Source organism: Manis pentadactyla, chromosome 12, assembly GCF_030020395.1.
Source record: "Manis pentadactyla isolate mManPen7 chromosome 12, mManPen7.hap1, whole genome shotgun sequence".
In the NCBI taxonomy this organism is placed as follows: domain Eukaryota; kingdom Metazoa; phylum Chordata; class Mammalia; order Pholidota; family Manidae; genus Manis; species Manis pentadactyla.
The window spans coordinates 6,209,662-6,225,059 of record NC_080030.1 but is presented as its reverse complement, the minus strand read 5'-3'; the positions used below and the strand labels follow the sequence as shown (position 1 = coordinate 6,225,059).

Here is a 15,398-nt window from a genome sequence, read left to right as displayed (position 1 = left end):
GGGCGAGCCCCCCAGGGCTCCCGCGCCCACCACAGTGTCTGATCCGGGCCACCAGTCTTGCGGGATGCTCACAGTCCTGATGGTATCACGCCAATGAAGGAAGCAGGCGGGCGTGAGTTGGCCAGCATGACGCCCACTCCCTCCTAATGCTCAGTATTGGGGACCACTCTTCCCTCTGCCCCTTGGCTGTCTCACAAGGGGCAGCCCCCCTGCCCCCCGCCACAGAGGCCACTGTTAATATTTAAACGAATTAAGTCAGTAAAATGTAAAGTTTTGCTCCTTGGTCGCCCCTGCCCCCATTTCAGGGGGGCTAGGGCTCAGATACTGGGTGTCCCAGGTACAGAAGATGCTCCCTGTCCGAGAAAGCTCTGTGGACTGCACCCCTCTCCCGCCCTTCCCACTCTTTGTTTTGTTGGGGTCAAATTCACATGCCATGCAATGAGCCACTTTAAGCACACAATTCAGTGGCATTTAGCGCACTGGCAGTACTGCGCAAACAGCACCTCTCTCTAGTTCCAAGGCATTCCATCACCCCTAAAAGAGACCCCGTGCCTGTTAAGCAGTTGCTCCTATTTTCTCCCTCCCTTCTTTTTATAAAGAAATCCAGTGACTATCCACAGAAGGTCCTTAGTGCCTTGCCCTGAATGTGCGGACAGGCGCCGCCTGGCTCCACCCCCATCCTTGCCCCTCCGCCTTTTCTGTCTCTTTCTGTTGGGTCCACCTCCTACGTTTGCCACTGGTCATACCCTCCTCCTGCCCTTGAGCTTCCCGGGGGGCAGTGGCTGCATCTCGGCACCACCCCCTCCTCCCGTTGCATCCAGCACAGGCCAGGCACAGGGACTGCGGGCAGCCAATGCGGCCAGGAGACCAGGTCCTGCTCTCGAATGAAGGTTCTGGCTGAGCACCTTTGTGCAAGTCCCCGGGGACCGGTTCAGCTTCCCCGGACCTGGCCGACCCGGAGCCACATTAGTGGTCTTGTGCGTCCTGGAAGGGCCTCAGCTAGGCCCCTCACCACTGCCCGTGCCGGCTCATTTGTTACGTAGCAGGACACGTGCTGACACTTGCTTTGTACCAGACGATGACAAAGCTGTGTCGGCCTTCATGGGGCTCACAGCCAAATACCAAGACCCCCATCCCAAAATAGGCAAATAATGCTAAGACTCCCTCCATCTTTCACAGGTCTGCTCCGGTCACAGAAGATCAGGAAACAAGGTGGGTGGGAGGTAGGGAGATCTTGGTGTCTTTTTTTTTTAGATATTCTAAGTGGAGCCCACCCTGTGATAACTGCCCCATAATTTATCACTTGGGGTGGGGGAATACTGCACCAGAGAGGCAGAGGGACCGTGGTTCCCATGACAACTGGGCCTCCCCTGGGGCCGGGCATCCCGTCCCTGAACAACTCCAGAGGGTGCCAGTGACATGAGGCTCCGGAGCTGAGCGACAGGGCAGCTCTGACTGGGATGCCCACCTGAGGCCAGGCCCCTGGAGCTCCGGATGTAACTCAGCCAAACGGCGCACAGTCCCAGATGCCAGGAAAAGCCCCTCTGGGTGTCCAGGGTCCCGGAGCCCACCCTTGGTTTCAGTGGTTTGCTGGGACTCACAGAACTCAGCAAAGCTAAGTTACACATTCAATTTTGGTTTTTACACTAGATGGATGGACACAGAGGAAAAAGTTCATGGGGTGGGGGCCGGGTCAGACCAGGCATGGGCTCCCAGCTGTCATCTCCCAGGAGGGCTTTTCGATAGCCCTTTACCCTCCCAGCAATACACTTCCCAGCAAATGTTGCCAATCAGGGACAGGTGCGCAAGTCTTGGTGTCCAGGGTACTTACCGGGGAGCAGTCACACATGCATGGCTGACACCCACATAGCTGACCTTAGTCTCCAGACTCTGCAGAGGCTGAGCTGATAACCCCCACCCTAAACGCACTGTTAGCACGGGCTATCTGAAACGACCCAGGTTCCCAGGTCAAGCAAGGACATTCCAAGGGCTGAGACGTGACCCCACCACCACCACCACCACCAGGAGCCGGGAAAGGACCAGACCTTTCTTTGGGACGTGCACTGTTAAGTCCTCATCCTTTCTTACACACTCTTCTACCCATCTGGACCGTGGCCTGGCTGCATGCCTTAACATTACCCATGTGACCTGGGAAACCCCAAGCTCAGAAAATAAATATCAGAAGTGGTCTTAGAGCCCAGGACTGCCCTGGGAACACTGAGCCAAAGCAAGTTCTTAATGCATTTCTGACAAGATCATCTCAGTCCATGCCCTCTGGAGATGAGTTCACATCCACAGACACAAAACACAAGGAAATCATCCACCACAAGCGAAAGTCAGCAGCTATAAGAAATGAAGAATTAGACCCTTTCCTGGGAGTCCTTGGGTAGAAATGATAAAATAAACATTTACAATTTTTTAATGATTAAAGACACACAAAAAATAGACAGCAATGGATGGATAGATGGACAGACAGATGGGTGGCTGGGTGGATGGATAAGTGAGTGAATGGGGAGTAGGGGTGTTGGATTGGTAGGTAGACAGGTGGATGGATGGGCAGATGGAAGGAAGGGTGGATAGACGGACTGGTGGATGGATGGGTGGATGGGGTGAGTGGCCGAGTAAACGGGCTGAAACTCCCCTTTGGTCTTAGGGCCCCATCTCTAGGGCCTGTTCTGCTGGGGCGCTGAGAGAGTGGCTCCCTTCAGAACCACACCTGTGAGGTGGGTGGCAGGTGGCAGACCTTGAAGGGCAGGTGCCACTCTTGCTGCTGAGGGCCCACCGAAGCCAGATGAGATCATTCTTTTGGATTCCATGCACATGGAACAGCATTTTCCACCCTCTTTAAAAACCACAATAATAACGTGGCCTGTGTTTCTCCCTCCCCAGCATGTCCTGAGCTGAGATTACAGAGAGAGACAGGAAGGAAGATTCCAGATGCCAAGAACACACCCATCAGACACCCTCTGGCCCTGGATCTCGCCCCCACCTCATCCCGAGTCCCAGTCTTTGGAGGGTGCCCGTCTCCTCCATCCATCTCTGAAACCTGGCATCCTTTTAGCTGCTTGGAGATATTTTTTTCACGTGATGCAGTATTAGTGCGTTCTGGAAAAGGACCCGATTCTCAGCCCTCCACCCCTCCACACTCACGAGCTCACAGCAGAGAAGAGCGAGAAGCACAGGGCATGACCCACGTGCCCTTGGTGGCCTCAGAGACCCGTCATAGCTGCACAAAGTCTTGGTTCAAGACCCTTCTCTTCCTCGACACCTGGGCCGGGTTGGAGCCAGACACCCACTGGCTCCCTGGCCGGGTCTGGATTCGTTCTTGTGCCTTTCCTCCCAGAACAGCCCCTGCAGCCCTGGACACCCGGCCTAGAAGCTCAGCCCCCAGCAGTGCCAGGCTGTCGGCACCTCCCAGTCTCCAACCTCATGGCATGTCATTTGCCCAGCCCTCTTCGTCTCTCATGACACCCACCTTCTCTGGGAGCGTCAGAGGCCCACAGCGTGAGAGCCACGTGATCATCGTGGTCCAATGGTTGCAAGACCACACACCCCCAATCTAGAACATTCTCAAGCCCCTTTACCATGTATGCCATGCCACAGGGCAATCCCAACCAATACCTCCTACCTAGGGAATGAACTCAACTGTCCCCACTTCCCCAGCACCCCCTCAACACGGGGTTGGGAGGCACCCCTCGGGCTGCCACCGAGAGAAACCCAGCTCTGAAATAGGCTCATCCCAGAAATGCAGACCAAAGGAAAGGAAGAGACAGAGTACTGGACACACAAGCGTTTTCAAGTTCACTTGGGAAATAAATCGAGTGGCTTTGGTTGCTAGGCCACCTGCATTCAAAGGAGGCGCCCTTCCCTTGGACAAAAGACGGATTTTTCTAATGTGGTCCAAATGCTGGTCAGGTGGCCGCTAGAGGCAGTGAGCCCCCCGTCTCTGGAGACAGTGAAGAGGAGGCTGGACAGGGCTTAAAAGAATATGGTCCCTCCAATCCTGAGAGTCTCTATTTCTATAAACTTGAGCGGGCACAGTCTCTGGGCCCCCCTTAGCAGCTCGGTAGCTGGCTTCTTAGCAGGTGTCCCTGGGGTTTGGTCGGCCTGGCCCCCCAGTTTCTGAGTGTGAGGTTCTTGGCCTTGGCAGAGGTGTCAAATGCTTTTGGACCTGGGACATCAGGGGACGCGTTCTGAGTTATCCCAATAGTGGGAGGATGCTGTTGGCGTTTAGTGCCCCCGGAAAGGGATGTCCGGTGCTTTGCCACACGACAGAGAGCCCTGCACGTTAAGGAACCGTCCCACCCCAAATGCTAGCGGCTTCCACCTTGAGAAATACAGGGTTTCTGGGTGGCTACGAGCCTGTATCTTCTACGTCCCAGCAGTGTCCCTGTGAGGCCAGGCTATTCAGAGGTCGGGTGGGGTTTTTTAATTTGCGTTTCTGTTGTTTCCTGAATGTCAAATAAAAGACAGGGACCATACTCTGGGCCGCAGTGTGTTAGCGGGAGCCTGAGGCAGGGGCAGGTTGGCGGAAGGACCTCTCCAGGCTGCCTTCCCAAAGGCCCTCACCATCCCAGGTCTGCTTGTTATGCGCCCCCACCCAGAGCACAAAAGGAGCTCCAGGCATCCGCCGGGCTGCCCCAAACTGCAGGCTCCGGTGGCCACCAGCTCTGCTCAGTGGAGACTGACCCATGGCCGCGAAGGCCCCACACTCCCACCGCAAAGAATGCAGTAACTTCTGGAAGGCTTGTCCCTTGCTACAGGCTCAAAAAAAGAAGCCAGAGATAGGAACTGATGCGTTCTACCCAATCTGACAATTACTGAGTGCCTATAAAGGCGACAGAGGGTCAAAAAAGGACAGACTCCATTTTACCCGGAAGCAGCCCGCAGGCTAAAGATTCTAGCCACACAAACAACTCCGACAGGAACCACCCACCACCCCTCTGGACCACCAGCAGCCACGGACAATAGGAAAGTGGATCGAAGGACCCCAACTTCGCCATAGCAGCCCCTTCCAGAAAAGAGAGCCCCCCTGGGAGGCTGTCTCAGGACCAGCCACCTGTCCACAGGTGTGAGAAGTCCTGCCGCACAGCTCTGTCCACACACGGCCACTACATCCGGGGCTTGGCTCCCAAAACTGGTTATGTGAACCATTTGTATCTCTGGGGCAGCTGTGGCCAAAATGCAACGGACCCCAGGCGCCTGTCATAATGGGACATTGGGCTTTCCTCCTGTGACACCTGGGTCAAGTCCTCTCCCAAAGTCATAGCTCACACACCCATCCTTCCAATGGCGAGTTTTGCGTTTTTTAAAAAACAAAAGCAATTCATTATGATGACCATTGCCGTGTTCACATATTTCCAGGAGCTATGGGGGATTTTTATGCGGAAATAAACTATAACAGAGAAGGGAGGTTACTACTTGTGTCTACTTGCGAGGAGTGTGGTGCTGGTCTGGAGGAAAGAGCTTTAATGACAATGGGAGGCACACAGCCAAGTGCCCGGCGACCTCGGGCGACTGGGGGCCATGACCTGTCTTGCTTCTGTCTCCCTTTGCTGGATGGGGGCCCCTCAGGGTTATTCCCAGGACCCTTCCGGCTGTCTGCGATTCAAGTTCTTTTCCTGTCTCAAATTCTGTCTGGAATCCAACCAGACAAAAGTTGGTAGTTAATAATAACTCCACAAATAATCATTGATCGTTAATGATTATCCTATTATTATTGAAAGGGAAACCCCTATTTCCTCTACACTCACACCATCACTTTTGACACCAGATGTAGGGGTTTTTCCCCACACCAAGCAATTCTGTCATTCTTGTCAGACACCAGCTGGGTGTCCTTCAATTTACCTAGATTCTGACACCACCCAGAGTTAGGGCAGACCCCACAAGTTAAGGGCTGAGCCCCATAAGACGCCAGTCACAACAGTGGGTCCCCAGGCCACCCATAACTTCTGTCCCACTTGGCCAAAAATTGAGGGGTCCCTCAATCTTTCCTCAACCGCTCACAAAACCCAGGAGAACAGTTTACTTAGTAGATTACCCACTTATTATAAGGGATCTCACTTGGGAACAGCCAGACCGAGAGGCAGCGGGCAGGTATGGGCCAGGGGGCAGGGCTTCCATGGTCTCCCAGACGCCGCCCGTCAGCTCCTCCACGGCCCACCCACCTGGGGGCTGTCCAAACCCCGTCCTTCGGGGGTTCTGTGGAGGCTTCACGTGTTGGCTGAGGGGTTTATAGCAAATAGCAAAAGATGCTTCTTCTGCCTTTATTGTCTTGGAGATAGTTCAGGAACCAAGGACAAAGACCAAATATTGTAACAAAAGATATTATCTTCTCTTGCTTATCACTTAGGCAATTCCAAGGGTTTTAGGAGCTCTGTGCCAGGAAGTGGGACTGAGACCAGATATGTATTTCTTACCATAGATCACAGTATCATAATAACAACACCGATAACAGTAAAAACAGCCTGTGCCCATCCTCGCACAGTAACCCTGTTACCCAGGAAAGACTGAGGCCCGGGGAGGACATGTGGCTTGCCCAGGGTCACACAGGCTGGCTGGGGGGGGCTGTGCCCCCTCAAACGGTCAGAGTCCCACCTCCAGCACCAGGTGCAGGTGGTGTCCATGCCTGGGACTTTGGGAACTGCTGGTGTCAAGGATGCCATGGCAGGGGTGACGTCTGCACCAAGTCACCATCGGGTCGGTGATGGTGCATTGATCCTGTGTCAGACAAAGTGTCCTTCCTGGAGGGAATGGTTTATAGGGACTGGGAGGGGGGGGTGCCCCAAAAGGAGGGGGTGGAGCTTCACAGAGCTGGGGATTGGAGGGACCAGGGGCAGAGCAGGTGCTGGATCACGGGGTGCCTCTCCCAGTTGAGGCGTGACGGGCCCACCCCTTTTCTCCCCACCCCACTGAGTCTCTATAGTCACCCAAAGGGGCTTCTTAAAACCTCACTCACTCAATTATTCATTCCTACTCATGTTTGCTGGGCACTGGGGGTCCCTCGGGGACCAAGCAGCCCTCATGTTGCTCCCAGCCCTGTCAGGGAGCGTGGCCCAGGGAACTGGGACTTCCCTGGGGACCAGGAGGAGGGGCCAGCACTGTTCCCTGGAGGAAGCATCCTTTCTCATTGGAGGCCTGACAGAGAAGCAACAGTTAGCCAGGCCAATGCGTGGATGGAGAAGGGTCCCTGGTAGACAGCCTGGCACTTAAAAAGGCCCAGAAGCCAGCATGGCTGGCTGAGCTAAGAGCAGGAACATGAAGGGTGCAACTGCTGGAGAAAAGCAGCCAGAGGGGACCTGGGGGCCGGACCAGCTGTGGTGGGTGTTACGACGGCCTGGTCTGGCTCTTTTTTTAATTTACCACTAGTGGCATTAAGCACATTCATAATGTTGTGCAACCATCACCACTAATTCCAGAACATTCCATTTCCTCCAAAGGGAAGCCCTGTCCTCATTAGCCGTCACTCCCCAGACTCTGACAACCATGAATCCACTTTCCGTCTCTGTGGATTTGCCTCTTGAGGACACTTCATATAAATGGAATCAAATGTTATATGACAGGACAGCCACTTTTGATGACCTTGGACCCAGGCTGCCTGGGGATGGGCACGTCTGTATTGGGAGCCTGCATGCCAGGTGAGCGGCACCCGGAGGCCTCCCAGAGGCGCACTGCCAGGCCATGTGCCCCGGGAAGAGGCTCCCAGGAAATTCTTGTCATAGAAACTGGGCCAGAGGTCACAGCATGGAGCCGGCTTCCCCACCCGCCTGCTGAGTGTCCGATGGGCGCTCAGGGGTCACAGGTCCAGCCACGATGCCAGTCATGGAAACTGAGGTCCAGAGGGAGACAAAGCAAAAGCTCGAAGGGGCTGCAGTGGGAGGAGGAGAAAGGTGTAGGCCATTCGGAAGACACGTTGTCACAGCCATTTATTCCCTCTGCCCCTGGAGGCCACCTTCAAAGCAAGGGTCATTGTGTCCTCTGACCTCTCCTGACCTCAATAGCAGGTCAGGTCAGTAATAGCTGCTCAGGGAGTCCATTAACCAGGTTATCAACATGATAACTCGCTTTCTGTCTCTCTCAGCTGCCTTGGCCTCTGCAGATCCTGCAGGGGACATGGGGGGAGGGAGACTGTAGAGGTCATGGGGGACAAACAGGGCAGGCCTTGGGGGTGAGGATATTGGGCTTCTTGTAAATACATAGCAGAGAACTGGCCCTCCCTGTGTGGAAGATCCAGAAAGGCTTCCTGGAGGAGGGGATGTCCAAGATGACACACTACGGTCTGGTCAAAGTTAGCCAGAGGGAGGAGGGTAAGAGGAGGGCCTCAGTCTCTGGAAAACAGACCAGCAGTGCAAAGGCCCTGTGGCAGCAGCTCTACCTGCTGAGGGGCAGGTAAATGATGGGTGGAGGCAGGGCAACCTCCCTCTCTCTCCCCACGTTCCTTCATAAAACCTCCTGTTTCTGGGGTCCCAAACCCAGAGAAAGCCACCATCTCTTTGTATGTGTCCTTTTGTGTCTGGCGTCCCTCACTGAGCATCATGTGTTCGGGGTCCAACCATATTGCCGTGTGTGTTACAGCTTCACTCCTTTCCATGGCTGAGTAATATTCAAGACTGTGTGGATGGACCACGTTTGTGTTAACCCATTCACCTCTTGATGGAATTCGGGGTGTTTCCACCTTTTAGCTATTGTGAATCATACTGCTCTACACATTCATGTACAAGCTTCTGTGGGATGTTTTCAATTCTCTTGGGCAACTGTGGGTCACATGGCAATCCTGTGTTTAACTTTTTGAGAAATCTCTAAACTGTGTCCTAGAGCAGCTGCACCACTTTCCATCCCACCAGCAAAAATACACGGGTTTCCATTTCTCCTGGTCCTCCTCGACGTTTCAATGTCCTTCTTATTATAGCCATACTAATGCATAAGAGGTTTCCCATTGTGGTTTTGATCCACATTCCCCTGCTGATCCATGATGTTGAGCATCTTTTCACAGGCTTCACTGGCCACCTTCTCCGGAGAAATGTCTATTCAAATCCCGCACCGGCTCCACACTGGGCCGTTTGTCTTTGTGTTGTTGACTTGCAAGGGTTCTTTATATATTCTGGATACTAAACCCTTATCGGATACATGACTTGCAAATAGTTTCTCCTGTTCTGTGGTTAGTCTTTTCACGTTGTTTGCTGCACAAAAGTTTTTCATTTTTATCAGGCTCACTCCCTACATTTTTTATTTGAAAAAAATACCACTATTTTTTTTTTTCACAAAAACAGTTACCATGTAGTGGTTAATATTTTTAAATGCTAAAATGCTTTAAATTTTTCTCAGCTTTAACTTATAATGTAGTAAATATTATCTAGCCACTATAATCCATTTAAACAAAGAACTCCTTGGGGTCTTTGGAGTCCTGAAGCCAAAGGTCCCGCCTGCAGGGGAGGCGCGCACTCACGCACTCCAAGCCGTCGGGACCCCGGCGCGTGCAGGCCCTGGCTCCCAGCTGCACCACAGCAGGCTGCCAGCAGGGTCAAACTCCCCCCAGATCCGCTCGGGCTGCTGAGAGGCCTGACCCAAACCGGTGGCTCCAGGCCTCACCCGGGCCCTCGATGAGCGATGAGCCGGTGGAGTCACCCGGAGGTTTTTCTGGCGGCTGAGTCACCGGAGTGAAGCTATCTTGGCACTGACCACTCTGGCTGGACCTTAAGCCCATCTTGGCTGCAACCCCCTTAGAAAGGGAAGTCCCAGAAAGGCAAGGGGCTGGGGGCGCTCTGGGGCCGGCCTGCAGCTGTGCTGGAGCCAGGTTGGGGGAGGCCTGCGTTCCCTTTCGTCGGTGCCACCCGCCAGCCTTAATGTCAGGGTCAGGCCAGGGGACACTCTGGGTGGTATATTTTTAGGTAAGATGCGTGGCGGGTTATCTCTGGCTAGGAGAGGGAGGGGAGGGGCGGGGAGGGGCAGCCCGGTGACATCCACCGTCCCCTCCCCGCCCCCTGCCGCGCTGTGACTAATTTAGGCAAAAGGCAGCGAGGAGCTATTTCCATGGGGTGGGGGGGGAACAGGTGCTGGCAACCCCCGCGCCCCGACCTCGTGGGCTGCCCTCCGCAGAGGCCGCAGGCGGCCTCCCCCAGGGCGGCCTCCGGGCTGCCGGACCTATAAAGGTGCGGGGTTTTTTCAATGAAGCCGGGACGCGGGAGCGCACTACGGGGTCGGGCCCAGCCAGGTGCCCGGGAGTTGGCCAGCCAAGCGCAGTCCCCGCCGCCCCTCCGCGCCAAGATGAAGTACCTCGTGGGCATCGGAGGGTGAGAGCGCGGGGAGGCTGGGATGAACGGAGGGCTGCCCGGGGCATGGGGTCGCAGGGCCCACTGCCCAAGTTCTAACTGTGGGGAGGGGATCTCGGCCCTTGGGAGCTTGGCACCCCCGGGGGAAGCGAATGGAGTGGGTGAGGGGTCCAATTCTAAATTTCCAAATGGAAATCATTTTTCCTCACTGTCCTCAGTGTACAATCCAGAATCAGTGGGGACAGAAGACTATAAAAGCTCAGGCAGGCCCTCCTAAGGCACTGGGGCCAGTCCTGGCCCACCCACCCCCACCCCACCCAGGGCAGACACGTGCAGGTGGCACAGGGGCCCTCACAGTGCCATTCAGCATGACTGTAGCACCTCCCTTGGAAGCCACATCTGTGTGACCTCAGGCAGGGGCCTGGCCTGCCTGGAGGATTCAAACTCTCCATATAATTACCAATTAGGAGGCCTTTCAAGATGCTCGCAAGCCTCTTGGCTTAAGCAGGGTTGGCTCAGGCATCCCACTGGCATAATACTCCATCATCCTCTTGAAATTCCTCATATATTTGAATAAGGGCCCGCACATCTCACTTCTGCGCTGGGCCCTGAGTGCAAGCTGTGCCTTTTAGTAACAACCCAAATTAAAGTCAGGCCTGTTCTAACCTGCTTCCCCCATAATATATGGAGGCCCCCTCCTCATCAGCCCTTTTAAATGGCTGCAGCGTGTCCCCTGTTCCACCCGCCCCCCAGCCCCTGACACTGAGGACAGGGACAATGGAGTGAAAAGGACATTCATTTCCAGGAAAGCCGAGTTACTCTTCTTGGTCCTCGGTCTCTTTGCCATAAGGCGACCATCACCCTGGTTTCCCTGGGACTGAGGTGTCCCTGGGATTTGGGACTTCCAGCATAGAACCAGAGAGGTCCCAGAGTGAGCCTGTCACCCGACTTGGCCAATTGCATTCCCCACCCCCACCCCCGGCCCCGTTCCCTTTTTTCTGCCCTTTCTTGGTTTCGAACAAGGCAGTAAATTGACTGCTGAGTAAATTGCCTCAGTCAGGTTTGCAGTAAACTGCTGGTCTTCCCATGGCAATTTTTTTTCCCACCAGTTTGCACTTGTTTTAATATTTTGGCTTTTTTTTTTTGTCCTTAAATGCCATGGAGACTAAACCATCCTTGGGCCTCAGTTTCCTTGTCTGTAAATATAAGCTCATGGCCCCACTTCCTGGGTTTGCAGTGACACTGAAAAAAGTCTAAACATGTAAAACAGCATTTAAGATGCCTCTGGCGCGAGCTAAGACTGTATGTTAGCTATTTTTTGGTTTTAAGACTTTCTGCCCCTTTTTTCTGCTTACAAAGCCTCCTCTGACTCTAGATGAATATAAATGTCCTCTTCGCTCTATGATTTTACAGTTCTGTGTTTTATATTTGAGTCTGATTCTGGAGGACCCCCCGGACCTGCATAGGCCCAGAGGGGGGACCCATGCAGCCTCCTGCTGTGCTCTCTCCACAGTGTGACCAACGGCGGCAAGACCACGCTGACCAACAGCCTGCTCAAAGCGCTGCCCAACTGCTGCGTGATCCACCAGGATGACTTTTTCAAGGTGGCTCCCTTGTCTGGGGTTGAGGGAGGTGGCCTCCCAAGAAGGGGACCTCTACTGCCCACTGCCCATGTGGGTTGGGCCTGGGCCCTCCCAGGTTGCCTGGGTTAACACGGGCCAGGAGAGCGAGGGACAGGCGTTCTCACCTGGACACCCACTCCCCACTGGACCGATGGGGAAACTGTGGTTCCCAGAGGGGCTGTGCCACCCGGGCTGCTGTGGCCTTCTGGGAAATACACTTCCACTTTCCCATCTGCAAAATGGGCTCTGAGCCCACCCTTGATGTTTTTGCGAAGGGTGAGGAACAATGAGATGATGGATGCAAAGTCCCCTCCCCTCTGGGTTCCAAGAGTCAGGGTGCAGGGGGTGGGAGTGGGCGTCCGACAGCCAGCCTGGAACTCCTACCCCGCTGGGACCTCGGAGCCGGTAAGCATCAGCTGCGGGGCGGCAGGCCCCTCACTGGGGCCTCTCCGGGCGCCGAGGTGCCCACCAAGGCTGCATCACGCCAGGGTGGGGATGAGGTGGGAAGGCGGCACTGAGCCCGTGGCTTGGGGTCCTCTGTTTCAGCCCCAAGACCAAATAGCAGTTGGGGAGGACGGCTTCAAACAGTGGGACGGTAAGGCCAGATGGCAGCCCAGCCCCCCCGCCTGCGCGGTCCCCCTCCCCCGGCCCCACCCACACCTGCTCTCCTGCCCCCAGTGCTGGAGTCCCTGGACATGGGAGCCATGCTGAGCACTGTGAAGGCCTGGCTGGGCAGCCCCCAGAAGTTCACCCGCGCCCACAGTGTCCAGCTGGATGCCTCGGACACCTACATCCTCATTCTGGAGGGCTTCCTGCTCTACAGCTACCCGTGAGCACCTGTGGCCCAAGCCCCGGACAATCCCGATGCCCCCAGCGGCCTGTTGGCTTAGCCTCTGGTCAGAAGACAGGAGGTCGAGGCCCAGGGGCCGAGCCAGGCTCAGCTCAAGTGTCTGGGGCTAACACCCCCATTTCTTAGGGAACCTGAGTCATCCTTCTGGAACCTCAGCCCTCGTAAGGCAGAGCAGGGGGCTGGGCTGCACCCCCAACCTCACCGTGTGACCCTGGGCATGACAGCATCTCTTTCAGGGTCCGCCCAAATGGGGGGGCTGCTGTAGGGATGTCCCTGGGCATAACAGGAGACTGGTTCATGCTGGTGCCCTCCCTGACCCCTACACCAGCTGGCCCAGACGCCCCCAGCCCTCAACACCTAGGGAAGTCCCGGGAGGCCGAGGCTGTGTGGCTGTGAACCCGGACCCCTGGTGAGGGAAAGTGCGTGCGTGCTGACCATGTGCCCACCCCTGCCAGGCCCCTGGTGGACTTGTATAGCCGACGGTACTTCCTGACCATCCCGTATGGAGAGTGCAAGTGGAGGAGGAGGTGAGGCTAGAGGCCGGGCTGGGGCCCCAGGGCCCTGTCTGCATCCCAGGCAGGGCTGGGAAACCCCACAATGCTCACTGGATATATGGCTGCCCTGAAGCTGCAGCCACTTAGCTGCCAGAGGCCCACAGCCCAGGCTCTGGAGAGTGTGGCCCACCCAGGCCCTGCCCTGGGCATCATCTGGGCCCACAGGGTGAAAATGCTGGAAGCCGGGGCACCAGAGCCCAGCGTGGAGCCTGTGACTCCACGGGGCCTTCTGTTCCTCAGTGGTGACATCCCTGACCTAGTTCGCAGCCCCGACCCCTGCTCGTGGCACCGCCCTGGGGAGCTTGGGTGTGGCTCATCATCGCCCATCTCTCCCCAGCACTCGAAGCTACCCGATTCCCGATCCCCCAGGCCTCTTTGACGGCCACGTGTGGCCCATGTACCAGAAGTATAAGCGGGAGATGGAGGCCAATGGCGTGGAAGTGGGTAAGCCCCTGGGTGAGATGGGGCCTGGCCGTGGGGGGAGGCTGAACCCAGCCCGTCCCCCCCGGGACCACTAGGGAGACCCGGAAGTCCCTCCTCCAGTCTCCCTGCCAGTCCCTCGTGCTTTGGCCCTGGGGCCATCTTAGTCCAGGTCAGCTGGACTCTGGCTCTGCAGGTCAGCCCCCTCCTGACCCAGCAGTCTGCCCATGTCCCTGTGAGCCGGCCGCCTGCCTCCTGGTGGCGGCCCCAGGCTCCCTGACCGTGGCCTTTCTGACTGCAGTGTACCTGGACGGCATGAAGTCCCGCGAGGAGCTCTTCCACCAAGTTCTGGAAGATATTCAGAACTCCCTTCTGAACCACTCCTAGTGAGCCACACAGGATTGCAGCCACGGTACAGCTGAGCCGTGGCTTCCCGGCTGGACCCCATGTGACCGCTTCCCTTGAGGGAGTCCGTACCTGAGGCCCCACTCCCAGTTCAGCATCTCGAGGCCCCAGGATCCCCCCTCGAGATGCCTCTGTAACCTCACAGCGGCCTAAGTATTAAATCTGGTCTGTTTTTTTAACCGCGGGGCTCTAGCCTGCTGTGCCTGAGGCACCGAGGCACCCTCCTGCCCCTCTCCCTGGCTCCCTGGCGGCCTTGGGGGCGTCACTGAGAACCCCAGGCAGTTAGTCTCGCCTGTTGAACCTATGCTGAGGTGGCCCCGGGGCTGCTCGGGGTCCTTGTGCCTCCCGTGTCCTCAGAGGGGACATCTCCTTCGAGCTTTGAACGCAGCACAGCATGGCCCACAGCGGGAGCTGGGGAGTCAGCAGGGCCATCTTACTACACGGAGGGACAGGGACTGCATTGGGGTCTGGGTGGGGACTTGATAATATGGGTGAATATAGTAACCACATTGTTTTTTTCATGTGAAACCTTCATAAGAGTGTATATCAATCATACCTTAATAAAAAATTAAAACAATAATAATAATTAAAAAAACAAAAAAAAGAAAGTCAGCCAGGCCTGAAGGGGTCCCTGGCTCTCGGCTGAGCACAGCCCTCACTGCACCCACCACCCCGGCATCTTCTCCTTGATTGGAGCTAACACCTACTTCATTTGTTAGGTGACTGGGAAACTTTCATAACGCAGGAGCCAGGTCTCCCTGAGACCCCCACAAAACCTGTGGGAGATTGTCATTTACACCCATTTCACAGACAGGGAGACTGAGGCTCAGGGATGGTCAGTGGCTGGGAGGGGCTAGACTTTGAACTCTGGTCTTCCTACACCCTATTCTCTTTGTCCAGAGGAGTTTGGAAGATCTAGTGGAGACCAGAGGCTCTGGGTTACGAGAGAAAGGACAGGGTGCCCCTGGCCTGAGGGGGAGGCCCCACAGCGTGCTCACCCCACTCCACCCAGAAGGGCAGAGAAGGCCAGCAGTCCAGACAGTTTCAACAAAGCCCGTGAACATTTGGAAATTACGGGGGAAGAAAAGAAAAGAAAGAATCAATTACCATATCACCCAGCAAGTCCACTCCTAGGTATATACTCCCAAAATTGAAAAGAGCTGTGCAAACAAAAACCTGTACATGTTGTGTTCATGGCAGCGTTATGTCACAATAGCCAAAGGTGGAAACAACCTAAATGTCCATCAGATGGATTCATAAACAAAACGTGGTCTGGCCT

At 55.5% G+C, this 15,398-nt stretch overlaps 2 protein-coding genes across 2 annotated transcripts in view; both read left to right on the top strand.

Annotated features, from left to right (window-relative positions):
* The window catches only part of ATCAY (ATCAY kinesin light chain interacting caytaxin), a 30,101-nt gene extending 24,693 nt beyond the window's left edge, over nt 1–5,408 (top strand). Inside the window, exons 12-13 of the mRNA XM_057489829.1 lie at nt 1,180–1,208; nt 2,889–5,408. Coding sequence (XP_057345812.1) covers nt 1,180–1,208; nt 2,889–2,899 — 40 coding nt within the window. The 3' untranslated portion in view covers nt 2,900–5,408. The remainder of the gene's footprint in view (nt 1–1,179; nt 1,209–2,888) is intronic.
* A 4,607-nt stretch (nt 5,409–10,015) lies between these two features.
* Nucleotides 10,016–14,692, top strand: NMRK2 (nicotinamide riboside kinase 2). Its single transcript, XM_036883342.2, has 7 exons — nt 10,016–10,289; nt 11,782–11,872; nt 12,437–12,485; nt 12,569–12,719; nt 13,196–13,267; nt 13,632–13,738; nt 14,016–14,692. The coding sequence occupies exons 1-7, from the start codon at nt 10,165–10,167 to the stop codon at nt 14,099–14,101; spliced, it is 681 nt and encodes a 226-aa protein (XP_036739237.2). The 5' UTR covers nt 10,016–10,164; the 3' UTR covers nt 14,102–14,692.
* The last annotated feature ends 706 nt before the right edge of the window (nt 14,693–15,398 follow it).

Bases quoted from the DNA above. Each gene is read 5' to 3' on its own strand.
- NMRK2 (XM_036883342.2), top strand. From the start codon at position 10,165: ATGAAGCCGGGACGCGGGAGCGCACTACGGGGTCGGGCCCAGCCAGGT. The intron at 11,873-12,436 runs GTGGCTCCCTTG...CCTCTGTTTCAG, and splicing joins ACCAGGATGACTTTTTCAAG to CCCCAAGACCAAATAGCAGT. The intron at 12,720-13,195 runs GTGAGCACCTGT...CACCCCTGCCAG, and splicing joins TTCCTGCTCTACAGCTACCC to GCCCCTGGTGGACTTGTATA.